Genomic DNA, 27,698 nt, shown 5'->3' with positions numbered 1-27,698 from the left:
TTGTTAACATATCTAATCAGAAATATGTGCTAAAATTATAGCTGTACAGAATAAAAGTGGTGATTTCTCAGGTCAGTGCTCTCAAAGTGAGACTCAAAGCTCATAGCAGGGTCACCCAGAGGGTTTGTTAAACACAGGTTTCTGGGCCCCACCTCCAGAGCTTCCAATTCGGTAGGTGAGGTAGGACCTGAATTTGAGTTTCTGAGTCTCCAGGTGATGCCAATGCTCCAGGTCCAGGGAACACACTAAGAATCACTGTTCTAAGCTAGTGGTTCTCAATCGTGGCTACACGTTTGAATCACAGGGGGATGTTTTTAAAAATCCCAATGCCCAGGCCACACCCCTGACCAGTTTAAATTAGATTCTCTATCGGTGATAACTGGGCATCAATATTTTTTTTCAAGATCCCAGATGATCCCAGTGTGCAGCCAACCACTGCAGATCTAGGTCCATCCTTCTTTCTTTTAAATGAAGAATGCAGGCCAAGAGAAGTGATACCAATCCGGGTCATACAGCTAGTTATGAGAGAAAGTTCTCCTGATGTCTGGGCCAGAGCACTTTTACTACCTGACATTTCTTTACCAGTATGCCTGGATTTAAAATTTAGCAACAATTGCATAATGTGACCTCTGCGTAAGAGTCACCTGAGATCTTGTTAAAATATGGAGTCTGACTCAGCAGGCCTAGGGTGCAGTCTGAGAGTCTACATTTCTAACAAGTCCCCAGGTTTGGTCCATACGGCTGGTTACAGACCGCACTTTGAGGTGGAAATGGGCTTTATCAGTATTTCAAATGGAAATATAATAAAAACCATGACTTCAAATATGAGGTAATAACTACTACAAGGAAAATTGGCATATCTTAAGCAACTGTATTAGACCAATTTGAAGCCTTTTAAAATAATTTTCCTTCATTCAGTTTTAAGTTAAAATTTTAAATATTTAAATTTTTTTAACTCTCTGCTGATAATATAGTTTAAAGGTAAGAAAAAAGCAAAAATTGATTTGGAGTCAACTAACTTCCACAATGCTACTTGATTTTAAAATTGATCCAATTGTTTTTTAGTCCTGACTGAACATTCCCAAATCATGTTGGGAAGTAGTTTAGTTGTGTTAGTTTTTCTCTTTCTTGATTTCATCATTAGGACAAGGTAGCGTAGCACCTGGTTACAACTTTGGCTTCTGGAATTAGAATATCTGGGCTCAAGTCCAGGCTTTGCTACTAACAAGCTATTTAATTATTACCACAACACTTAATCTTGATGAGGTTCAGTTTTCTCATCTACAAAATCGAGATAATGATGGTACCTGCCTTGTAGGGTTTTTGAGAGGATTTAATAAAGCGATACATGGAAAGTTCTTAGCAAATATCCAGGCACTTAGTGAGTGTGTAGATAAACATTGGCTCTCGTTGTTATCCTACCTCGTTGGCGGCTGGCTACAGCTGGCTGACTGATGTAGACACCAGTGGTTCCCAGGACTCAGTCTTCTGACTTGGCTGTCAGGAATGTCCCTGGAAGGCTTTCTCAGGAGACCAAATCAGAACTGGTCTTCCTATCAGCCCCAGGGGATCAAATTGCAGAGTGCAGTTAACTGAGTTGGAGCCTTGGAAGGATTGGTCAGGAGAAAACTTGGATGAGCAATCCAGGAACGCTCCCAGCAGTTTGCCTAGAGGGCCCCAGACTGACTATTTCTGAAGTATATCATGTAGGTTCATCTGGAGGGGGAACTGGGAGGGAAGCAAACGTGTTCATTTTTTAGCCCAGTGGTTCGCAAAGTGTGGTCCCAGCACAAGTAGCAGTGGAATCTCCCGTGAACTTGATGTGCACATTCTCCGTCCCCACCTCAGACTGACTGGATTTGAAACTCTAGGGTGGGACCCAATAGTCTGTGTCTTAAGGAGTTCTCTGGATGATTCAGTTGCAGGTGAAAATTTGTGAAGCGCTGCTATAGGCATAGGCAATCCTAAAGGACTTTAACCAGAGGAGTAAAATGATGGGGCCTTATATTGTGGAAAGATTACCTTGGCAGAAATAGTACAGTGTTGGTTTCAATCTCTGGATCACGACTGCAGAGAGATCCAAGAAGTTATTACAAGGGATTTGAAAATCTCACATGGCTCCAAATATTATCTGTAAGTTTGAAAATTCCAGAGGGGCTCAGAACATTCTCTAGTGCATAGCCTTTCTATCTTTTCCTGAATGTACTAAATGATTTTATGATCAAAAAAGGCAATTTGAGGACATAATTGTGTTTATAAAAATTTTTACCATGTATTTTCTTGGTCAACTGATAGCTGGAAGTACAGCAGTTATTCCCTTAATATTTAGTAGGGCTTTGCCAGAAACTTTTCTAGGCACTGAAGGCAGAGCAATGAACAAAAAGAAATGAAATTCCCAACCCTAATGTAACTGGCACTCTAGTGGGGAGATAGAGATACAACAAGACAAATGAGTGAAATATTTTCCATGCTATATAGGGATATATTTTAAGTACTAAAATAAAGGAATGAAGGATGAAGACAAATATTGGGGGACCAGGGACATTTTCAATGAAAAGGTGAAATTTGAGCAATATATTTAGGAAGCTAAGAAATCAAGCCAGACAGATATATGGGCAAAAACCATCCCAGACACAGGGGACAGCAAATGTTGAAGTCCTGAGAGAGAACAGTCGGTGACATGATTAGAGGAATAACCTGGAGGCCAGTGTGGCCTGAGAGTGGTGCAGAGTTGCAGGAGGTGAACTTTGAGTGGTGGAGGGTGGTAGTGGTAGGAATCATAAAGAGAGGTAATAGAGTGATTATATAGGGACCTTGGGATAGTATAAGACCTTTGATTTTATTCTGAGTAAGATGGGAAGATGGTGACTGTTTCTGAGAAGAGAACAAAAATAATCCAACATATGTATAAATAGTATCATTCTGGCCACTGTGTGGGGAATAGGCTTGGTCATGGTTGAGGGTGAAAGCAAGGAAACCCATTAGGAAACTATTAGAGTATTTCAGTTGAGGCATGATATGCAATGGAGGAGGGTAGTAACAGCAGAGGTGGTGGAAATGTCTATTTTTTGGGGGGGGGAATGTCTTATTTTATTTTATTTTATTATTTTTAAAGATTTATTTATTTTAGAGAGAGAGAGAGTGTGGAAGGGAGGGGCAGAGGGAGGAGAGAGAGAGTCTTAAGCAGACTCTGCACTGAGCATGGAGCCCAAAGCAGGCCTCAGTCTCACGACCCTGAGATCATGACCTGAGCCAAAACCAAGAGTCAGATGCCTAACCAATGGCACCACCCAGGCACCCCCAGGAAATGTCTACTTTAAAGGTAGAGTTGACAGGATTTGCTGAGGGGTTGAGTATAGAACATTATCGATGATTCAGAGTTTTGGGGCTTGAGTAACTGGAAAGATAGAACTTCTATTTCATGAGATGGAGACAATGCTGAGAGGAGCAGCTTTGAAGGGTGAAAAGCAGGAATTTGGTTTTGGGCATGAAAGACTTGAAATACCTGTCATATATCCATGTGGAAAATACTGAGTAGGCAGTTGAATGTAGTGAGTCTGAAGTCTAGGGGAAACTGCTGGGCTAGACATGTAAACACAGGAGTCATTAGTATATAGATGATATTTAAAACATGGACTGGAAAAGATTGCCAAAGAAATTAGTGCAAATAAGTTAGAAATCCAGTAAGTTATAAGGACCAGACTCTGAGATGTTTCAATATTTAGTGGCCATGGGGCATGAGGTTGAACCAACAACGGAGGATAAGAAGGAGCAGCCAGAGTGGTAGGAGGAAAGCCAATATCCTGTAATCCAAAGAGAAGTGTACAATTGGTTAAGTAATACAAGGACTGAAAATTGTCTTTAGTGATCTCAGTGAGAGAAGTTTCCATGGCATAGTGTGAGCAAAGGCTTGGTTGGAGTGGGATTAAGAGAGAATAGCAACAGGGACTTTGGAGACAGCAATTATAGACAACCCTGTCAAGGAGCTTTGCTGTAAAGGAAAGACAGAAGTTAAGTGTTAGCTGGAAAAGGATGTGGGATCAGGAATCTTATTTTTTTGCTTTTTTTTCCTGTTTGTTTTTGAAGATGGGAGAAATAATATGTTTAAAGATGAATAGGACTGGTACAGTTGGGAGGGAAATTTGATGATGAAACAGAGAGAGGGAAGAGTGAAGAAGTGATGTTTGTGTTCAGACTTCAGGGCAGAGATCAAGAGGAGGAACTGGCCTGAGCTTGAAATGCAGCTCATTCCTAGACAGCGGGAGTAGTGAGGATATAGGCACAGATGAGATTCTGTGATATTTGTTTTTATGGTATTCATCTTTTGTTGCTTCCATTTTCTCAGTGAGATGTGAAGCAAGGCCATTGGCACAGAGGTGAGTTGGGATGTATTGGAAATTATAGGAGAAAGGAGAAAAAATCAAAACAGTTGTCTAGGAAAGAAGGAGAGTGAGTGAACAGACTCGGGGATGGTATTTGTTTACTGGGCAGCATGAAGGGCCCACTTGATGTTAACTATCATGAATTTAAATTGAGAGTAGTCATTATGGAATGTTTAATTTCTTCTCCTGCCCAACTCAATGGCCTGAGTGCAGGCAGGAGTAGGCAAAGATTAAATTTAAGCTTGGTTTCATTTCATTAAGGGGATGAAGAAGCAAGAAAGAGCTAGGGAGTTGAGGATGCATGCAAGAGTATTATAATGATTAACCAAAGATTTAAGCTGAGTAAAGACAGAAAAGCATGAACAAGTTGAAGGACTGAAAAGATGGTAAGATCATTAGATTAGGGGTACCCATGGGAAAAAGGATTGTTTGAGTTGGTATAATAGGAGTGACTTGTAAATAAAGAAGGTGGCATTTGGAGGGCAGGATGTTTAAGACTGAGTTTGTGGTAAAATTGCAGTTATTGTGAATGACAAGTTCTAGGCTATCACTGTGGAAGAGAGTGGCTGAAGTGGTGTGGAAGATAAGATTGTTGGAAGAGAGGAGGCCAAATAGCAGAAACTCCAGTGACCTGGAAGTATTGGCTATGTGTATATTGGAATCACTACCAGGTATGCCAAAAATAGTGTACAGCATGGTGGTAGAGAAACAAGTGCTGAAACCATCAAGAAAAGCAGAAGAGCACCCTGGGATGGGTTGGGCTAGCAACAGTGACTGACATTATCATTATAGTGAATGACAGTGGCACTTCGAATGTGTAAAATTTGAAGCTGGGGGTGGGAGGGAACATGCCTGGAAATGGCGATGAGAGGCAAGAACATATCCCCCACCTCCATGCCCAAGGAACAAGGAAAGTGGAGGAGAAAATAGCCACCACATGAGAGGATTACGGGGAAAGTGCCCAGACTATGGAAAGAAATGTCACAGAAGAGGTTTGCAGGTCCACATGGTTTGGGGGCTGCCACTTGTCTCCACCAAGTGGAGGTCTAGAGGATGAGTCATCTTTTCTAGAATGGGACTTCCCTTGTACCCTGCTGGTGGAGTCTTTCGGGTCTTTAGGAAGGGATTATTAGTAGTACGTGTGTGTATATTTGTCCCTGGCTTCTGACAGTGAAATTAGGGGAGTAGTCTTCATTTAAGGACATGGGTACTCTGTTGACTGTCTCCACTGGAGGCCCCAAGATTGATGTAGTTGCATGGTAGGGAAGTGAAAGAAAATTATTTTTAGATTGAAAAGTGATTCTCATATTTTACAGGATCCCAATTCAGCACTCGGTGCTCGTGATTCTCATATTTTAAAAAATCTGGTACCACTGGTAAGTTGAAAATAGTGTGTGTGGGGGGGTGGGTGGGTGTGTGTGTGTGTCTGTGTGCGTGCATGTAGTGGGTTGAGACTGAAAGCATCAAAGCCAGTTAGGAGTCCATTGCACTGTTACAAGAAATAAATAGAGAATGAATTAATTCACTGCCAGTAGAGGCTGAAAGGATATGATGGATTCAAGAAATAAATTACTCTTGATTGAATAGAGAAAACTATATTTGTTCAGAGTAGATAAAGGTAGCCAACAGGTCTTATGTATTTAGACAACAGTAAAATCCATGTTTTCAAGAGCTTATGTATTTGCAAACCTGAATAATCTCCACATGAACTATTCTTACTTCTTTCCACATGAAATTTCCACATTGGATACCAATGTGTATAGGGGGAAATTTAATTAATAGAATTTCACAGGGATGTACAAATTATTGAGAAATCTTTTTCTTATATCTGTGCTTTTCTATTATTTAAAATAACTACCCCATGATGGTTTAAGCTAAGCAAATATGAAGATTTAACAGGTTGTTGAAATATAAGGATGAGAGTGATATCCCATGGATCAGTTTGCCAACGGGCTATGCTAGAGCAGGCAGGTGAGGTGCTTACTGGAGCATAAGGAATGCAGGACACCTGGCCTTAAGGGGCAGAGATCCTGCTCCATAACATGGGCATCACATTCCTGCAGTGATGCCTTAGAAACAGACATGTCTAAGGAAGAGAGGGGGGGATTGTGGACATCCATATGGTTTTCAAGAGGAAAGGATATTTCAAGGCAAAGTGACCATAGTGAACAGAGGTGCACAGATGTGAAAGAACATAGCAAGTCTGGGGAGTCATTACTTGTCCATTGCCATAGACAGTAAGGGCTGTGGTAGCAGAAGGGTCTAGAAATGGTGGTGGGGCCTTTAAAAAAGGCCTCAAATGCTCCGTCAAATAAAGATTTAGGTATTATTACAACAGGGTATAGGGAATTGTGGAAGGGTTTTAATTAGCAAAATGACATTCATGTGATTGTGTGTTTTCAAGAGTTATTTGGTCTATAATTCTGTGTGTTCATTGTCCTGAGCAGTGATGGAGATGGTAGAAATGGGTTTTCCAGATGGAATTCCAGTCCTAATGTTATTTGCCACCTCCAAGTCTCAGAATTTTCTCTCTCAGCTCTTAGAGGAGATGGGGATTGGCCTTTGGATGTTGCTGTTTATTTTCCTCTTAATAGCCTTCGTAATGCGTATGTTAGTAGAGCTAAATATAAACATCCGAATTACTTGGGTGTGTTTTAAAATTTGAAAAGGCAGGATGAATGAGTGTTTTTTGGGGGACTATTTCTGTTCGTCTTCTCCATATGATAGCTCCAGATTGCATGTCAGTGATGTACAGGCTCTGGGACTGTCAGACTGGATTACTTATAACAGAATTGTCCTACCATTACTCTTGTTAAAAAAAATTTTTTTTGAAATGAGTTTGAAATGAGTTAAGTGAGCATTTTCCAAAAATCCTAACCATTTCTTCCACATTTATAAGCTTATTAGTAGAATATAAGAAATTCTGAAATCATTCTAGGGGAAGAGGATTATATATTTTATTGATAGAAAACAGTTGCCTAAGGGCAAAGGTCACAGGGCAATTGTAGAGGAAGGAATAAGAGAATTTCAGAGAGGTTTCAGATTAGCAAAAATAATTTGAGTATTTTAGTTCATGAGGTGTGGCTGAGTTTTACAAAGAATTTCTTAACATCAGGGCTGTGGAAGAATTAATCAGCCTTAGCTCATGTAGTGATGCGTTCCTCCACCCTACTGGTATCCAAGGAGAGGCTAAGTAACTCTTTGGAGGAAATATTATAGAGAAGATATTCAAGCATCCATGATGCAGAGAACTTAAATGTCAATTCCAGCACTGAGAATCTGCAGAATTAGTACAGATCCCTTCTTTACTCTAGCTGAAATTTAACAAATCCTGTCACAAACATGCCTGAGTGAAGGTAAAAATGACTGAGGATAAAAGCTGGGAAAATGTGAAGACTGTAAAATACTAATTTAAAAATGCAGTGCAGATTAGGCACTGCCGGCCAGTGTGCACTGTGGAGTGGAACCATCCAGCCCTCAGATGATGGAGGATTATGATAAAGATTCAGGAGATAGGGACGCCTGGCTGGCTCAGTTAGTTAAGCATCCGACTCTTGATTTCAGCTCAGGTCATGATCACAGGGTCGTGGGATCGAGCCCCATGTGGGGTTCTGCACTCAGTGGGGAGTCTGCTTGAGGATTTCTCTCCGTCTCCCTCTGTCCATAACCCCACTCACACTTGCTCTTTCTTTTCTTCTCTCTCTCTCAAATAAATAAATCATAAAAAAGAGAGAGAGAGTCAGGAGATAAAAAGAAGTCATAGCACCTTGCAGAACTCAGAAAAAGCCAGAGAAATGCATACAGTCATGTAACTACCACCACAATCAAAATACAGAACTGTTCCATTTTCTTCCCCAATTCCCCCATGCCTCCTAGTAGTAAATGCCTACTTCCAGCCCCAGCTGCTAAAAGAATTTATGGATTTCTGTCCCTGTAGTTTTGCTTTTTTCCAGAATACCATGTAAATGAATGAAATGAAACGTATGTAAGTAGTCCTTTGAGAAGCTCCTTTCACTCAGCTTAAAGCCTTTGAGATTCAACTGTGTTGTTTTATGATTCAGTACTTTGTTCTGAATGATTGATTGACTCATTCTTTTACGTATGATATTTCATGTATGGGTGTGCTACAGTTTGTCAAACCAGCCCCCTGTTGAAGGGTAACTTCCCTATTTCTAATTTTTGATGATCACAAATAACTCTACTATCTACATTCAAAAAAAGTGAGAACTACCAAGGAATGAGAGAGCTGGGTCAGTGTAGACTTAACTGTTAAGAAACTGGGGGAAATGTTCACTTTTAAAACAAATATTGAAAAATATTTACAGTAGTCCTTTCCATCCACGAGTTTCCTTTTGTTAAGTCTAATGTGTGATAGTAGTCTCTTATAGTCGATAAAACCTTGAGATTTTTAGTTCCAACATCACGCAAGAGTCACTTGTATGGAAAAGAATTAGGAAAAGAAGAAAACGATGGTTTAGAAATAGAGAAGGAGGCTAAAGAGAGGTGAAGTTTTTTTCACAGAAGCCTAGGGAGGGGTATGGTCATCTGAGAAAGCCCCCGCTCCTGATAAGAGGATGGTAAGTGAGCTGAGGGAGGGTCTTTCTAGAACCTCATGGGCCTTTCTGGAAACTGAAGTATTAGTGGCAAGTAGATATAGATAACTCTGAGTTCTAAAATCAGAAAGACATTGAATATTTGAAGGGAAGAGATGATACAGAAAACAATGCACCTGACCTTTCGTGTATCTGCTTGCTCCACCAAAGTGAAATGAAGTGATGTACATCATCATTACTAAAGGTATGTGAGATCCTGAAGGAGATAGGAAATGGAAAACATTTGGTATCCATTATGACTAATGTAAAATGTGTCACGTGTCCCTGACAGACATTATATTTGTGATGTGTGCTTATGTTAGTTTAAGAAATACATAAGGAAGGCCCAAAAGGCCTGCAAGAATTCATCCCAATTTGAGTGCCAATCTACCCATGTGGTCTCAAGTCTCTGACTGTGGATTCTTCTACCATGGAAGCTTTGGAAACAAGCCTTACCTTCAAGAAAAACTTGCTTTATAACTAAGGACATTATGATCAATGTATTGCTCTGTGTGTGTGTGTGTGTGTGTGTGTGTGTGTGTGTGTGTGTGTGTTAGCACACTCCAGATGTTTTAATCATTGGCTCAATTAAACAGGTTGAGTGTAAAAAGAAAGAACCAGTGAAAGCCATTCACACAAATTAGTTGAAATTCTTAGACAATTAAATATATTGTGTGTTTTTTTTTAAGATTTATCTATTTGAGAAAAGACAGAAAGTGAGCACAAGCAGGAGGGAGTGGAAGGCAGAGGGAGAGGGAGAAGCAGGCTCCCAGCTGAGCAGGAAGGCTGATGCTCCCAGGACCCCAAGATCATGATCTGAACCAAAGGCAGATGTTTAACCTACTAAGCCACCCAGGCGCCCCAAATATATGGTGTTTTAATAGTTGGTAATGAAATATGATATTAGGACTGAAGGGACTCAAACCATGCTCTATTAAAATTATTTTTAACATTTAATACCAAAAAAATCAAGGAAAAAACATAAAAAATGAAATGAAAAGGAAGGACTAAAAGCATCTTTGTAAGTAATGTAAAACAACAATATCAGATTTATTTTCATACTCTGGGACTTGGGATGAACAATTTTTTTTTTTAAGATTTTATTTATTTATTTGACAGAGAGAGAGTGAGAGATAGAGAGCACGAGAGGGAAGAGGGTCAGAGGGAGAAGCAGACTCCCTGCTGAGCAGGGAGCCCGATGTGGGACTCGATCTGGGGACTCCAGGATCATGACCTGAGCCGAAGGCAGTTGCTTAACCAACTGAGCCACCCAGGCGCCCGGGATGAACAATTTCTTAAAGAAGACTGGTAAAATATGAAGGTAGCTTAAATGTCCATAGATGGGGGGAAGCTATGAGATTGGTTAGAATATTCAGGAGTCCCAAATTACATGAGGAGGTGATAGTGGTTAAGAGCACTGGCATTAAGTCAGAGTCCCATGAGTTTACCTCTTTCTGCCGCTTACGAGCTGGGCCATTTTGGTGGGATCTGTCTTTGACCTCACCCTGGAGGAACCAGCAGCTCCCTCACAGGGTTGTTGTAAGCCTTGAAGGAGCTTGCACAGATCTCAGCTCGGTCCCTAGAACATAGCCCGTGTTCTGGAGTTACTGCTGCTGCCCATGCTAGTAAGGGTAAGCAAAATTAACCCAAAGTGACTTTGTTTTTGTTGTTTTTTACTTACAGTCACCAGCAGTTTTAAGCTGATACTCAGGAGCTTTTGCCTTAGATTAGAACGCACCTTATCCTAGAGTTTGGAGGCTAAGAGGGCCTCCGGGTAGGTTTTCCAGCTGCCCCTTTGATAGACGAGGAAACTGAGTCACAGGGCAGTTGTTATTTTCCAAGGTCCCACGTACCTGCTGTGCCAGAAGCAGCACTACAACCCAGCTGCCTGCTCCCAGCCCAGAGCTCCCCCATGCCACCGCAAAATAAATGGTCTCAGGTCACTAAGCACAGACACACACATACATAATTCTACTCATTTACTTCTCATCTTCTGAAATCTCAAAAGAACTGATTTGTCATCTTCTACAATTTGTGTGTTTTTTTTTTTTTTTTTTTTTTTGCCAGTCTCTGGGGCTGATTAGAGACTAGATATTACTAATTGGAAAAATCAACTAAAACACAGTTAAAGAGACCAGTAGATTCTCCAATGATCTCACCTTCAGAAGCAGTTTTAGCTGTGCTCTGATTGGCTGTGCCCTTTCCAAACGCTGCCATCCCAGGGGAGCCCATTTCAGGTTTTGCCCATATTAGCATATACTTCCCTAATCTGCAGTCTTTTTTTTTTCTCTCAAAAGCATTTGGGGGTTTGAATCTTTTCTATATGTAGAGATCTTTCCTTTTTAAGGTTCTAACAAAGAAGCACTCTTAGTGTCTCTTTAGAGATACCATGATGGTCCCTGAGTCAGAAAGTTGATCTGCATTGACAGATGCTTCGTATATAAAGCTTCCTTGTAACTATCCTAACATTTCAGAGTTAAACGGTATTTACTGCACTGTGAAACATAAAGGAAAGCTTGACTTCCTCCTGTACCAAAGGACTGTAAACAGTCCCACACCTGTGCACAATTTATAGTAAATCAAGCATTTGGAATTTCATTTCATGTTGAATATTTTAAGTGTCTAATAAAGATGATGTGATTTGTAAGTCACATAATGAAGCCAATCTAAATAGGAGTTATTAAAAAAGAATAATAACTATTTAACTAAGCATCTCTCCCTCCCGGCAGTGTGATTCAGATCATCAACTCGCTCGATTTTTCTTTAAATAATAGCAACAAATACTCTTAGCAAGTAAGGCCTACTCAAGTTTGAGTCACATCTGGGTTTTGTTAAAGGTAAGCTACCGAAAGCCTCTGAACTTAAACTTCATCATGCTTTTCAAATTGTCTCTGTAGATATGCCTACATGTACAGAGGAATTCAGGCGGAGGTGGCCACTTGAAGGAGGAGGAAGAAAAATAAACTGTCTGCTTTCCACACCTGATTTTGTCTCTGGTACTAAAATCTATATTATCTATCTATCTATCATAAGTATAGATGAATCTATCTTCCTATTTAAATAGCTGCCCTCAGAAGCAGAGTATTGGGGAGTGTGGCCCTTTGTCACCTTAACAGCAGCATTCATGGTGCATGGTGGCATGCAAAGCAATAGGTTTTGGGGTATTGGTCTTAATTATAATTGACTCTCTGAGATCTAAAAAGATTGGAAAGTGAAACAAACCCTACTGGTCCACGATCACTTCTAATGACAAGATTATAAAGCTAATATCGACATGAATTTGAAAACATGTCCCTGGAGCCCTAATTTCTGCCTCTACTCAAGGGGCCAACTGTGGGATACAAAAAAAATTATAAAATCTCTTTTGTATCTTCACATCATAAATACGCTGTGGCTCCTGCAAAATTAATCCCTGGACTTGCTGTAGTTTCTACTGAAAGATACACCTTTTTGTAGAGATATGTGATCTTTCATTGACCCCAGTGTAAGATGTTTCAGGTAAGCTATCAGAAGTTGCTTGCTTTTAAAGGAATGAATTGTATGGTATGTGAATGATGTCTCAAATTGTTAGGAGAAGAAAAGCTGATTGCATGACAAGGACAGATTACCGGGACAAGAGCTTTGTGATAAGCCAATGTGTAGTCGTGTAAGGTTGTATGGCCTTGCTGAAGACTCTTCTGGTTTGGTCCTGTGAGGAAAGTACAGTGATTTTTGAGTCATTCCTAGTTCCATGATACATGAGTAACTATCTGAAGGACAATCATCATGTGGAAGTGAGTTAGACCCTCAGAGGAGTCGAAGAGTGCATCAGATGTTTCCGCAGGGGACAGGAATGGTAAATTTCCACTTTCCACCCCCACCTCTGCCATCACTGGTCAAGTTATGTTTTCTCCCTGGTGACTGAGCTCATCTGGGCACGTGTCCCAGGCTGAGGCTTTGGCAAGCGGGGCTGGGTGTGAGAGTAGCAGGAATTGGACCATTGAGTACTGCTGGGTCAGGAAGCAGAGAATAGTCCAGAGTCAAACCCAAACACGAGTGGTGCAGCAAAGTCCATCACTACAAAGGGGTCTAAACTGAGTCATGTTGGAGCAGGTGGATTTGGAGGGTGGTAGAAAGATGCAGTGGAGCACAGAGTGGGTTCTTTTTCCATCTCTGCCATCACATGACCTCAGGCAGGTCTCTTATTCTCCTACCCTTAATTTTCTCAGCTATAAAAGGAAGAAATTGATTGGCAAGATGACTTTTGAGGAACTTTTCTTATTCTCATATTCTGTGCCCAGCCATGCCCGCTTAGAAAGAACCTCATTATGAACAAATTGAAGGTCATAGGCTCCTTGAGATCATTGAGTTTTTAGCACAGTAGAATTTGCTTTAATTAAGTTTCAAATTAAGTACTAATTAGTGGTTTTATCTCATAGCCTTTGTGACTTCTACAAGAGAACATTTTTGAATATAAATATACAAGCTTTTGCTGTTCCTTCTTAATCTATATTAAGAAATAACTTGATATTTTTTACAGCAATGCACTAGTCCAGGATGCTGATATTTGTTAAAATTTGCTTTCTTTTATGGATGCATTTTGTAGGGCAAATATGTGGGGTAGAGTTCTCAAACTGATAGGCTACTGGATGTATCACACTTGAACACATTTTACTTGGGTCAAATAATTATATTATTTTAAATTAATGGCCACTTTTGAAAATGAAGAAACTGTAACATAGAAAAATCAAGAACTTTGGCTTTTCTTTCAATATGGAAAGATCTGGCAGCACCAAGCCTACATTCCCAAATGATAATAAATGTCTGGCATTGAGTCCAAGCTGCTCCTTCTAGATGGCTCAGACCCTCTCCAGTTCACCATGGCTACCTCCATGCCAAACGAGGCTGACCTGTACGGATTGGTTATTAGAAATAGTGAAATAGCCTGTTACTGTAGTGCGGTACCAGAGCGAAGCTACTCGGCATTCAAACAGGCATTTATTATGCATCTCCTCTGTCCAATACTGTGTGTTTATTCATTAATGTAACAGATATTTATTGAGGGCCCATTATGTGTCAGGTACTATTCTTGGTATTGGGGATACTGTGATGAACAAAACATAATTCATGGAACTTACACTTCCGTGAAAGAAAAGGATAATGAATTAAGAAGCAAATGAATAATATCAGATGTTGATAAAGATAATAAAATAAATGAAGTAAGGAAAAGTGATAGTAAAAAGAAGCACTTGAGGGGAAGGCAGGGGACCCAGCAATAACAGTAAAGTGTGCTCGGGACTTTGATGGTGGCACAGACACTGTGTTCCAGATACACGTGAAGTAGGGCTCTTAATCCAGAGTCTAGGACTTAGTGGTGGCTTTTAGCAAGAAATTGTACCTGAGTAGAATCTTAAGAGTACAGAGGGGAGCATTGATGGGTGACTGAGTAGGCAAACCAACCACAAAGTTAAAATGGTCATGTAGTGTTACCTCAAGAATAAGAAAAGTTTGGTCTTGGAAAACTTACGGGGGATCAGAAGCCCTGGGAAAGTCTGTTCTAATTTCCAAATGTGTGTGTTTTGCATTTTATGGTTGGGAACTGTTTGTGTTTTGACACACAATTGCTTTTCAGTGTTTGTAGTTGCTAAAGGACCTGAGCAGGTATAACCCCAAAGAGAGCAGGTATGGGCACGGGTGACAAATGCCACAGTGTGCAAGGCAGAGAGTGGGAGAGGAGTTTGGCATGCTCACTAATCTGAAAGGTATACCTTCCCAGCACTGGAGTGTATGGCTTCAGGAAGGACGTGGTGGGAGGTGGCCATGAAGGAGCAGTGGCTAACTGCTGTATCAGTGGCTGGTCTCAGTATAAGCCCAAAGGAGGAGCCACAAATGACAAATTTGGCTAACTCACCAGTCTAATGTTTAGCCTCATGCACCAACATGAGGACAACAGCTCTCTACAGTGGTGTCTTTACATAATAGTGTGTATGTCCTAGATTGTTTTAATGAGAGAATATACAGTATAAGCTACTTTTATAAACTTGCAATAACTTCTTCCTCATTTAAATAGTTTATGTTACACATACTTACCAATGACAGGGACCTATCAGGAAACAGATGTCATACTAAAACTGTGTAATTGTGAAGGATTAATAAAAGGACTATTTACAAAGTTGGGTAGGATTTAAGGAAACCAACAAAGATCGTGCAGCACCTTGGACAAGGAGAAGGGTAGTCATCTTTGAGGAGCATGGAGAGTGCTGTCTCCTGGGAAGTTTGGTGGAGGGACATGGACAACCAACGGAGACCCATCAGGGAGTAAAACCTCAAACTTATACTCATTCTGCTTTCAGATAGTTCATTGTCTCCAATGACAAAAGTCATCAGAAGCTGGAAGGCTAAGGAGCCCATTGCTGCCATTGCTGCAATCCGTACAGGTCAGCCTCTCAGGAAAGGGTGGAGAAAGCTAGAGCATACACACAGGGGGCAAAGAGAAAACGTCCAGAGCAGTTCTTGAGCAGTTATATATTTATATATATATATATATAGAGAGAGAGAGAGAGAGAGAGAGAGAGAGAAAGAGAAACAGATAACAGAGAGACAGAGAGAGATAATCTGAAGAAATCCTTTTTAACATAAAACTATGGAAGATATATAGAGATACAGGTATATAGATAAAGATATAGATATATAAAAATGTATATTAGTCTGAAGGAAATCCTTTTCAACATAAAGCATTATAGGCAGTTGTAACAGATAGGAACTAGAACTGTTTTTGGAGGTCTCCCCTGTACCTTTCTATTATGAAATTAACACATGCACATTGAGTATTCTAGTGTGGTTTTTCTTGCATTATATAGTTTAAATAACTTTCTAAAGCTTCACAACAGTTCTCTGCAGAAGGCAGAGCAGATATTTTTATTTATCTTTCTCCTCCATTTTACACACCAATTAATGAAGCTCAGAAAGGCCAAGTGAGTTACTGAATGTCACAAGGTCACAAAATTTGTCACATCCAGAGTGCACTCAGGTCTTCTGTCCTGTCCAGCTGCTTTTTCTTTAATCCCTAATGACAGTTAATCCTGGCTCTTCCTCCTCCAAAAAAAGAAAACTCAAAACTAATTTTTAAAATTAATCATACTGTATAAATGCAGATCTATAAATACCAGTCCATGTTTTTGAGCCTGGATAATAATTAGAGCTAAAATTTACTCCTTTACTAGGTGTCAGATCTCTTTTTACTTGTGTAGGATAAATTATTTCATTTATTCCTGACTGTTCCCTCAGAAGGAATGCTTCTTCCCTGAGAAACCCACATGACTCTCTCCCTCACTTCCTTCCAGTCCCTGCCCCAATGTCATGCTATTAAGAAAGGTATTCCCTGACCTCTCTGTGCCTCCCCCTACTCCATACTTGGCCTCCATCACTCTCGAGCCAAGTAGAAATAGAAATATAAGACAAGCCACAACTGAAAAGCACGTAGGTAATTTTAAATTTTCTAGCAGCCACATTTTAAAGAGGCAAAATAATTAACTTAATTCATCCATAATATTATCATTCAGTGTGCAGTCAATATAAACCATTCATGAGATACTTTATATTCTCTTTTTCATATTTAAGTCTTCAAAATCTGGTACTTACATTTAGGACACATCTGGTAAATACACTGTATTTATACTTGGACCACATCTCAATTTGGACCAGGCACACTTTAAGTGCTCAACAGCCACCTGGGACTGGTGGCTACCATATTGGTCAGTACAGCTCTATGCCTTTTACCCCACTTTACTTTATTATTACTATTATTATTATTATTATTATTATTATTATTATGAGGTTCAGCAAGGCCAAATGAGTTATTCAAAACAGATCGCAAAATTTACTATTATCAAACCTAAGATGGAACTCAACTTACCAATTTTGACATAATATATATTGACTTATTGTCTTTCTTCCTGCGATGATAAACTTTTTAAGAGCCAGAAAATTAGTCTCTTTTATTCATTGTTGCGTCTACAACGTGTGGAATGCTATCTCACCCAAAGCAAGCACTCAAATCTTTGTTGGATGAATAACAATCTTATGAAGCAGGTTCAACTTTGACTCCCCGCCACCCCCATTTGCAAGACGAGGCAGTGGCACCAGGAGTACCTTTCCCCAGGCCACACAGCTAGTTAATGGATTTCCACCCAGGCAGTCTGTTCTTTAAGAGCACATACTTAATCTAAGCTACTCTGCTGAACTTAAAAAATACACAAACACATTGATGAGAATGATAAGCTGTCACTTTTTTCATGTTTTTCTCATAATTTTCCTCTTTTCAAATACTGTTAAACACATATTAACAAGACACAAAATGATTTATAAGGTAATAACTTCAGGTCCTTCCTAGCTAGCCGGAGAGGATGGGTTCAGTGGTAAGGCTCTTGGTCCCTTCAGGCCCCAGTAACTGTGTGCTCTGCTGATTTATGAGGAGGTTGACTCAGGAGTAGATTTTTCCCCACAATAAAGCATTGTTTGATAGAAGCTAAGTTCTCATTATTTTGTTGGACAATTCTCTGGAAATGCATTATATGGACTTGATAGACAATGATCAGTTGTTTAAAGAGCTGAAGTTTGGTGGATGTGGACATAGATATATGGACATAATTATTCCGATTAGATCAGAAAGCCTATTTATTGACTGATTAAGTGGTTTAAGAGAGAAATGTTTAAATGCTCTGGATTGTAGCTGAATTTACTGTCTTTCATTCATATGCGCCAGCATCTATATGACTGTGTATAATGATTATGTGCTGTCATAACACAGTCAATATCATAATAACAACGAATATTTGTTGTGTTTTCTTTGTGCCAGGTATATAAGGGGCCTGGGATTATCTCAAGCATGCTTAGGCAGGAGAGTTTACTGTCTCCACACCATAGATAAAGTAACCAAGAGGAGAGAGATTAAGTAAATTCCCCAAGGTTGAATACCTGCTGTCAGTGCTCTGATACGAATGTTCTGAATCCAAACTCCATGTCCAACCTTCCCACTTGCCCCCCTTACATTATAAGCATCCTAACTTACCAGGCCCCTTCCTCTTTCTACTCTCTGAAGGCATTTCAAAGGAAGTGCACTCTGCTTGGCTTTGGAGACAGACATAACTGGGTCCTCATCCAACTCTGACGATTACTAACTGTAGGAAATCGGGCAAAATGATTTACCCACTGAGAGCCTCACTTCCTCTCTTTGTAAAATGGGGCTATAATACCAAGAGCACTATTATGATAAGCAATCATATATCTAAGCTGCTTAGCACAGGGTCTAGTGTTGAGAAGACACATAATGGCAATTATCTCTATAATTACAAAGTACTTCAGGAGAATAAAATGCTGTTATTATTTACACTACATCTTTTTACTCTAATAAGAGGTAGCAGCAATTAGAATTAACAGGGGGGGCATTTTAAAGGAATAAGATGAAACATCTTCATGGACTCTGTATGTGCATAACATATCTCTAATAGAGTTGCAATTTGACTACAAGGATAAAATTATTAGGACGGCTGTAAGATCTCATGCTTCTGGGCATAGCTTGACGACTGGCTGAGGTCAAGAATAAATTCTCTCTATGATGTTGTAAAGCATAGTGAGGGATATTTGATGCATTTTGTGATTTCCATTGAAGCATCTGGCATTATTTGAGGAAGAGGCCTGGTGTTAGCTGGATGGGCTATTGGTCATTTCTACTTAAGCTGTAATACATACTGTGTCCTGCAGCGATGCTTGCTTAAAATCACATGTGGCTGCAACCTTTGCACTAAAAAGTGCTGCACCGGTGGTATCTTGCTGATGACACACATTTTGCAAACCAGACTGTATCCCTTGGGTATTATGCTCTACTACGGATCAGCTTCACTTTCGCTCAGCTCTTAAAAATCACCTGTCTCCAGAGGCATTTGAAGATTAATTTAAAAGGGAAAAGAAAAGTAATTTCTGAAAGCTACTTTAGACGAGAAAAATAACTCCATTACATTGCTCTTCTTTTGTCCTTTTGGATGCCTGACTCTCTGCTTCTTGCATTGCACTTTTGTGTTCTGGCGGTGATATGCTGCTAATACTTGTGATGATGGTAAGGAGGACAATGACATATATGATGTCCATTCATGCATAAAGCCTGTGTTTCAGGCACTTTACATACCCAGTATCTGATCTCCAAGATAACGCTCTCATTTCATAGAAAAGTTAAATGATTTATTGAACACAAAAGCAATTCTGTGGTAGAGCAAGGATCCAAGAACAGGTTGGCCTCACTTCAAAAGCCCATTTATCCTTCCACCCTTCTTCCTTTCCTCCCTCCTTCTCTCTTCTCTTCTTCCCTGTCTCCCTATTTTCTTTCCCTTACTTTCCCTTCCCTTTCCTTTAAAAATTCTCTTTTTTGTTTGTTTTAATTAGACTCAGTGAACTTGAACAACCGGCTTGACCCTGCACAGTTAATAAGATGTGGATCTCAAGTGACACAGCAATCGAAATCCATCACAAGAAGCTTTCTAAGTTACCCTCATTCATTGTCATATGTTCAGACACCCAAGTTTCCATCTTTTGTCTCTATGGACACAAATGAGCACTCAAGTCACCTTCCAGAGAATGAGCTCACCATAGTTCTGATTTCTCTCTCTTTTTTTAATTGTCTTCCTCTGTCAAGTATGGGATGTTCCAAGATCTAAGAATCCTTCCCTAGTGCCCAGATCTGGCTGTAAGATCAGTTAGTATTTTGAAGGGCTGAAAGAAAGCAGATTTAGGTCACATTGAGAAGTGACACCTTCTAATCTGAGCTACTTCCACTGTGTTATGAGTACATATCCAAGTTGCAGGTTTTTTTCTATAAGCCCTCATTATATCAGAAGGTGTTCCTTAGAAGCTTCTATTACATGATTTCCTAAAGTTTTATAGTATCAGTAATTTTTTATTTTTTAAAAGATTTTATTTATTTATTTGAGAGAGTGAGAGAGAGCACAGAGGGAGAGTGAGAGGAAGAAGCAGACTCTCCCCACTGAACAGGGAGCCTGATGCAGGACTCGATCTCAGGACCCTGGGATCATGACCTGAGCTGAAGGCAGATGCTTAAGTGACAGAACCACCCAGGCGCCCCCCCAGTATCAGTAATTTTAACTATAGTTCCTACTCTTCTCTGACTAGTTGATACCTCATTTTTCTTATTTTCTTAAATTTATAAATTGTTTATTGGCTTTTGTTGGTTTGCATAAATCTGTGGGAAATATTTTTAAAAACTTTTGAAAATATCAATATGGAGATAATTACTTCTAATATTTCTAACACCTGGTACACTTTAGAAAGAAAATATACTTTTTCATCCTATGAGCATTAATTCTTCTTAATATATTCTGTTTATGGATAAGGAAAACTGAATCGCAAGAAGGTCTGGTAATTTGCCCAAGATTACATAGCTTATAAATGGCAAAGAAACATGCAAGATTTAGTATTCTGATTGTAAATTTGCGATTCCCCCAGAAAGCAGAGCCTGAGACAAGGGTCTGCATTGCAAGTAGTTTATTTTGAGAAGGGATCACAGGAAACCAGAGTGGAGGATGGGGAAGAATCAAACAAAGGTATGTTATCACACTGATCACGGCTCTGGACAACTAGGCTCAATCACGCTGCGTCCCTCTGAGGTGCTGTATACAGTAGCCTCAGAAATCTCCACTCAAGAGACTGAAGAAGGAGGCAGTCCACCAGTTTCTGTTTCCCTTTGGGTATGGATGGCAACAGAGGATAAATCCCCCAGAAATTTAAATCTGTGCATGTGTGTGAACTCAGTCTCCCATAGGCATCCCTCACTGAGGTACCAGAAAAGCTCTGGGGAAGAAAGCAACAGATACCCATTATCACTGAAGCCAGGAGCTGAATGGTTACAGCTGTGTGAAGCTAGTTGCCAGAACTATAGCTGGAGAAAAGATGGCTAAGGGGTTATGAGGAGGTCACAAGGAATATCCAGATATATAAATTTTCGACTCTATTTAAAAGTAGTAATTATCTTCAAGATGTTCACAGTATCTTGGAGAATGAAAGATGTTCAGATAATGATAGTATTATGGTGGGCAGTAGCATTAATAATGGGAGCTCAGAGAAAGACATGGTTACTCCGTCTGAAACACGTGAGAGCTGGGGCGGCCTGGGAGACTCCACAAAAGGAACTTATGACCTGAGCCTGAAGAAGAGTTTGTTAGGAGTGGGAAGAAAAGGGCATTATACAGAGAATGTGGGGAGAAGAATGGAGCCCTCCTGTCCTCTTCAGGAGGGACAGACGCCTTGCGTAGAGTGCAGTGAGGTATCATTGGCAGATGAGGCTGGAAAAGTACATTTGTGCTGGATTAAGAGGGCACAAAATGACCAGCTCTGAGTGGGAGAGGCGGGAGAAGAGACACTTAGAACATCATTGGTGACCTTTGATGGCCACATTTGGGAGAATGTGTGAAGTAAATTGAAAGCAGGAAGTCAATTATTTTTAGTATTGAATAGAATTGAGTATGATTTTAGAAAGGAATGGGTGGTGAGGTAGAAAGCCTACTTGACTGAGGGTGAAAACTGATATAGTACAATCTTCAGAGAAGTGCAAGTGTATGAGATAGAGCCTGTGGGATATAGTGGCAAAACCCAGAGATACAAAGTTAGAGGTTTTTTGATCTGATTACTCCACCTGCTTAACAGCTGTATGAACATGAACAATTTAGTTAATCTCTATAGACCTCAGGATCTTCATCAAAAAATGAGGTTAGAAATAGACACCATACAAAAGGTTTTATGAGAAGAAATAACTCAAATGTCCATTGATGGATGAATGGATAAACAAAATGTGGTATACGCACACAATGGCTTATTATTCAGTCTTAAGAAGGAATGAAAGTCTGATACTTGCTATGACATGGGTGAACCTTGAAAACTTTATGATAAGTGAAATAAGCTGGACATAAAAGTACAAATATTATGTGATTCTACTTCTATGAGATACCTAGAATGGTCAAATTCATAGAGACAGAAAGTAGAACAGTGGTTACCATGGATGAGGGTAAAGAGGGAAATGGAGAATTACTTTTTAATGGGTACAGAGTTTCAGTTTGAGACCATAAAAAAGTTCTGGAGATGGGTAGTGGTGATGGTTGCACAACAGTGCGAATGTACTCAATGCTACTGAACCATATTTTTAAAGATACTTAAAATAGTGAATGTTTAGATAATATTTTACCATAATAAAAAAGTTAAGTGTTGTGAGAATTAAGATGAGCAGTGCATACGGATAACACAGTTTCAAAGGAATGATGATCAGAATGTTAAATATGTAGGCATCAAAGTCTTGGTGAATGTAGGACAGAAGAGAAGGGAGATGGGTGAAGATGGTCTAGGAAAGGAGGTCAAGACATCTCAGGGGGAAAAAAAAGGAGGAAAGGATGGGCATAAACATTTGAGTCCATTTTTAGGTAGAGGGTAAGGAAGTGTAAAGAGCTCCTGCCTAGTGACTCTTCTCTGGGCGAAGGAGTGTGAAGCTTGAAGATGAGGTCGAGGACTTGGAGAAATTTACAAAGCTGTGGAACAGCTGCTGTGGGTGGGAAAGGAAGCAGACGGGATGAATAAAATAATTGCCAAGTAGCAGAGAGGAACCAGCTGAGGTTGACTATAATAAATTTGTAATGGAGCCAAGTAAGCATGGCTATGTCATTTTCTCTAACAGTACTTGGCAACACAGACACAACCTAGAGAAACAGTCAGTTGGATTGATTTAGGGTATGGCATCAGCAAGACAGTTGTGGTCAAAAGTTAAAGAGTTGAGGAAATTGAGGATACTCATGAGAATACAGTGTAATTGGTTGACCATGTTGTCCAGGCTGGAAAGGAAAGAAAAAAAAGGAGGGGTTGAGAGACTGAAAGGAGACCTGGAAGCAAAGGACCAGAGGTTGTGAGAAAGGGAATGTATAGTAATCATGGATTGTGATCAGAGGTCAGAATGCCTCAGTTCAAGATTTTGGTGGAGTGGTTCCAGATACTAATCAAGTAAATGCTTGGGTTGAAGGCAGGTGGGTGGTTTCAAGCTTTAGGTGTATCAGAATTACCTGAGGTTCTTTAAAACGTCCTTTGCTGGGTCTAACACCCAGAGTTTCTGATCCAGTAGGTCTGGGATGGGACCAGTGAATCTGCATTTCTAACAAGTTCTCATTTGATGCTGATGCTGCCGGCTTGAAGACCACGCTAAGAACCATGGGAGTAGAACATAGGAAAAAGTCTTAACATTAGTGGGTAGGGTGGATCTTCAATATAGGTATTATACATGGAAGAAGATGAAGAAAGAGTACTCTGTTCCATGTGCTGAAGTTTTCAAAGAACATAAGGAAATGACCTGGGGGTCTGAAGAGGATCATCAGGAGAATGTAGAGTCAGGAACATAAGCACAGTGAGGGGTAAGCATGAGATCTCTGCTAGGTTCACCAGTTACCCATCTGATGAGGGCTCTACATGGTGTTCAAACCTTGGTGTGGCCCTGAGTCTGCAGGTTCAGGTACCTTTAAGGACCCCCCAAAAAAACTACACTGAGTTACATATGCATCCTAGGTAGCTTAGTGGTTTAGTGCCCTTTCAAGTCAATATTCTTTGGATTTGTGTTATATGGACATACATGTTTATCCATATATATTTCTTTTATATTAAAATTATTATAGGAGTGCCTCCCAGCTCAGTCAGTAGAGCTTGTGACTCTTTGTATTTTTTTAAAGATTTTATCTATTTATTTGAGAGAGAGAGTGAGAGAGAGAGAGCACGAGCACGGGGAGTGGCAGAGGGAGAAGCAGGCTCCCTGTTGAGCAAGGAGCCTGATATGGGACCCGATCCCAGGACCCTGGGATCATGACCCGAGCTGAAGGCAGACACCCAACCAACAGAGCCACCCAGGCATCCCAGCTCTTGATCTCAGGGTTGTAGGTCCTTAGCCCCACATTGGGTGTAGAGATTATTTAAAAATAAAAACAAAGTAAAAACAAAAATTTTTAAAAATTATATTTAGTGAGAAAAGACTAAAAACTGGATCTTTCTATTAGAGAAATTGAAATTTTATATATATAAAAATTATATAAATTTAGTGTCTAGAATAAAGGATTTTTTACACATACATTATAATTGGTATGTGTAATTCTCAGTCTTTTCATCACTCAAAATGTTTAGTGGATCACACTCATTAAGACAGTTGTAAAGTCTCATTGAAAATAGTTTTAGGGGCGCCTGGGTGGCTCAGTCGTTAAGCGTCTGCCTTCTGCTCAGGTCAGGATCTCAGAGTCCTATTCGGCGGGAAGCCTGCTTCTCCTTCTCCCACTCCCTCTGCTTGTGTTCCCTCTCTTATTGTCTCTCTCTCTGTGTCAAAATAAATAAATAAATAAAATCTTAAAAAAAAAAAAAGAAAAATAGTTTAAAAAATCCTCATTCTTTCTAATTGGCAACCATTTAGAATAACAACAACACTTTTTTTTTTTTTTTTTTGCAATTTTTGACCCAGCCAAATTTTTGGAAGGCATATTAAAGACTTTCATATTTAGATTTTTAAAACAATGAAGATAATCCCCTTTTCCGCAGTCAGCGGCACCAAGGCATGTATTATTCAGTCTTAGAATTTTAGCTGATGCTGTCTAGCATTTTCAGGCATCGGTGAGCTCGCTGATCTCAGAATTGGTAGCAAGATCTGTCATTTCAGAGTTGACTGGGGTGAATGCTCTCTCTATTCGTTGGAGATAAGTGGGTGAAAATGATGTAAGACTTTCAATTTCTGCTGGCATTAGACAGATTTTCTGAGCTCCCTGGAAATTCTCAGTACCTCCATTCCCTAGATCTTCAGCTCCTTGTACTATGCCACCCACTCTCAATGTCAAGGAAGACTCCCAAAGCCACCTGGTGTCGTCCAGTAGCTAGTCTAGGAGGGCCAAGCTTTCCTTTTGGGCTGCGACTAACTGGCTACTGTAGTTAGAGCTAAGCTCTGGGTCTCTGGCTTCTCCTGATACTTCCAGACTTGGGTGAAATGCCACACCTCTTGAAAAGTGGGATGTGGTTTTGTCCCAAAGAGGTCAGACGATGCGACCTGGAAGAGCGGGGGCGGGGGGGTTGACTTCCTATGGGGCACACGTAGGACAGGAAAGGAGGAAGAAAGGTAGCCAAATTCCCCCTCCTTCCCTTCTCTCTCACTGGCTGCTCCACAGAACAGCTTCTCTGCACAGCCTTTCTGGAAACATCAGATGTGGTCCAGCAGAGTTGGCTGTGTCTCTTCACAGCTTCTTGTGAAGCAGTGGCCACGCATCACCTTGCAACTCTTGCCAGTCTTCCCTGTCTTGCATCTCGTTTCCTCTCTCTCACTGCCCCGGCCATGCACCTCCTAAATATAGCATTAATATTAGTTCTTGCCTTGGGCTCTGTTTCCTAAGGAGCCGGGTCTGAGACGTCACTCAAGGGCACTATCTACTTCGGTAGGAGCAAAAGCACTTACATTTCACTAGGTCTGTGAAGAGTCATATTTAGAGACCAGTATAAACTGCCATAACATTCCCATTGTAATCCAAGGGTATTTTAGGGCAGTGACTCTCAGTATAATGTCCTCAAGCCAGTACAGTCAGCATCACCTGGGACATTCTTAGAAATGCCAATTCTCAGGTGGAGGGACCCAGAAATCTGTGTTGTTGTTTTAAGCCTTCTCGGTGATTCTGATAAATCTTGAGACTCACTGCGTTAGGGTTTCTGATAAGATTGATGCCCCAGGCAGCTACCTGACTGGCCTTCCCAGACTCTGATACTACTACAAGAAGCAAGTCAGTTCTCAAAGCAAGACAGTTCTGACATGTAAGAACAAAAGGCATGTGAAATCTAAACCTAAGTGTCTAATTACTAACGTGCAGTTGAATCTATACTGAATGTCCAGGGACTATATATCTCTAGCGGCTTTTCAATTCCACCCTTCCCAGGTTGCTGAAAAGGCCCAGTCAGTCTGCAGGTTGCTTGGTGAGCATGGGAGCAAAGGGAAGTTGATCATTTTGAGTGACAGTCCATTTAGACATGGCAAGTTCATGGGGCTTATGCTACCCTACTACAGAATACATGTCTGCAGTGATTGAATACTAGTGGTTCATTAAATTTGGTGTTGTTCTCCTCTGGACAGCACTGGATAAACAGCAAAATTCTCTCTCTGGTATCTACTTTTATAGCATTGCATTAGAACACATTCAGCTTGGCATAACTGTTCTGAGATTCAGTTGTTCAGTTTTTAATTGTTATAGATCTTTGTGCTTCAAGAAAAGACAGTAGGGAAAGCCAAATGATTCTAAATATTTGGACATCAGAAAAATCTCTGGGTGTTGACATTGCACAGTCTCAGCCGCGGGAGTGTGTAAGATTTGTATCTCCAACTTCCCTTTCGTTGTCACAGAGAATATTTTTCTTAGCTTATTTAACTAGATAATAGTCTACTTGGCGAAAGACATCTCTATATGTATTGAAGTATGTTGTTGGGAACATAAGCACATTATAATAATTTCATAGTATACACATGCTGTTTTCAGATACCCTGGTGTGCTCTTAATTGATCTTCTCAACATACGGTATGGTAAAAAGCTGTTGAGCGGGAACTGAGAAATTTCTCTTTGTCATTTTTAAAATTATATGGCTTGGCATTTGGTTTTCACATTTTATTTCTGGAGTTATTAGTTGAATATTAGAATACCAATTGAATATTCAAATTTCATCAGATGACAACAGTTGCGGCATAATTCATGGATTTTTAAAAAGTTTATTATTTAAAAACAGACTTAACAGTTTACCCTTGCACTATGGAGCTAGAAACATTGGTAAAAACACTTAAAGCTGCTGAGACTTGAAAAGAATACAGTTAATATCTAGCTGCGATAAAGACTTGCTTTTTGAGTTTTATAATATAAAGATAACTAATGAATAATGATATAATGATGTGTTTCACGGTATGCCTTATCCCTCCCCCTCATTTATTGACTGCTTTATTTTGTTTCATTTGAAATAACTTATTTATGATTGTAAAATCATTCTATGTCAGCTTTATTTATAATGGGAGAATTTGGACATACCATAAATGCCCAGTGATGGGGCATTGGTTAAATCAGTTATGGTATTTCCCTAAAATAAAGTACTTTTCAAAATTTCAAATGATGTTTTAGTAGTATATTTACTAAAATATCTTCTCAAAAGAACAAAGGCAGTTTCAAATGATTCTGTTTTTGTTAACTAATGTGTTTGCCCCCCTCAAATATATATTTTAAAAAGGAGCAAAATTGGGGCACCTGGGTGGTTCAGTCGGTCAGGCGGCCGGCTGACTCTTGATTTTGGCTCAGGTCATGATCTCTAAGGGTCATTAGATCAGGCCCCGAGTTGGGCTCTGTGGTCAGCGGCGTCTACTTGAGGCTTTTTCTCTCTTTCCCGCTGCCCCTCCCCGCCAAATAAATAAATAAATCTTCAAAAAAAAAAAAGGAGCAAAATAGTAGAGACACCGAAAGTAACAGAGGTGATTTCTGGTAGTGAGATTATAGTGATTTAATTTTTTTTTCTATTCTTTGTTTATTTATGTTGTCTAACTTTTTAAATAATGAACATAAAGCTTCATTAAGCCCTTCAGCTATTTCTCAAATAGAACAAATCAATACTGTACATGATTATCATTGATGAACTATTGTTTTTTTCTTTTTCTATTATTCCC

The 27,698-nt window shown here is 39.9% G+C and overlaps 1 protein-coding gene across 8 annotated transcripts in view; it reads left to right on the top strand.

The window, feature by feature from the left end:
* ZNF385D (zinc finger protein 385D) overlaps window positions 1–27,698 on the top strand; it is an 867,637-nt gene that overhangs the window by 604,610 nt on the left and 235,329 nt on the right. For 2 of the 8 annotated variants that reach the window (XM_073900838.1, XM_025870531.2), the window contains exons 2-3: window positions 5,699–5,758; window positions 11,872–11,970. The exons of 4 other annotated variants lie outside the window; for them this stretch is intronic. In XM_073900838.1, coding sequence (XP_073756939.1) covers window positions 11,874–11,970 — 97 coding nt within the window. In that variant the 5' untranslated portion in view covers window positions 5,699–5,758; window positions 11,872–11,873. The remainder of the gene's footprint in view (window positions 1–5,698; window positions 5,759–11,871; window positions 11,971–27,698) is intronic. 2 more of the 8 variants (XM_073900825.1, XM_073900831.1) reach the window with 1 other exon arrangement.

This window comes from Callorhinus ursinus, unplaced genomic scaffold (assembly GCF_003265705.2).
Source record: "Callorhinus ursinus isolate GAN/ISIS: 27379988/994484 unplaced genomic scaffold, GSC_fseal_2.0 scaffold1, whole genome shotgun sequence".
NCBI lineage: Eukaryota > Metazoa > Chordata > Mammalia > Carnivora > Otariidae > Callorhinus > Callorhinus ursinus.
Note: the sequence above shows the minus strand (reverse complement) of the source record. Positions and strands in the feature narration are given on the sequence as shown.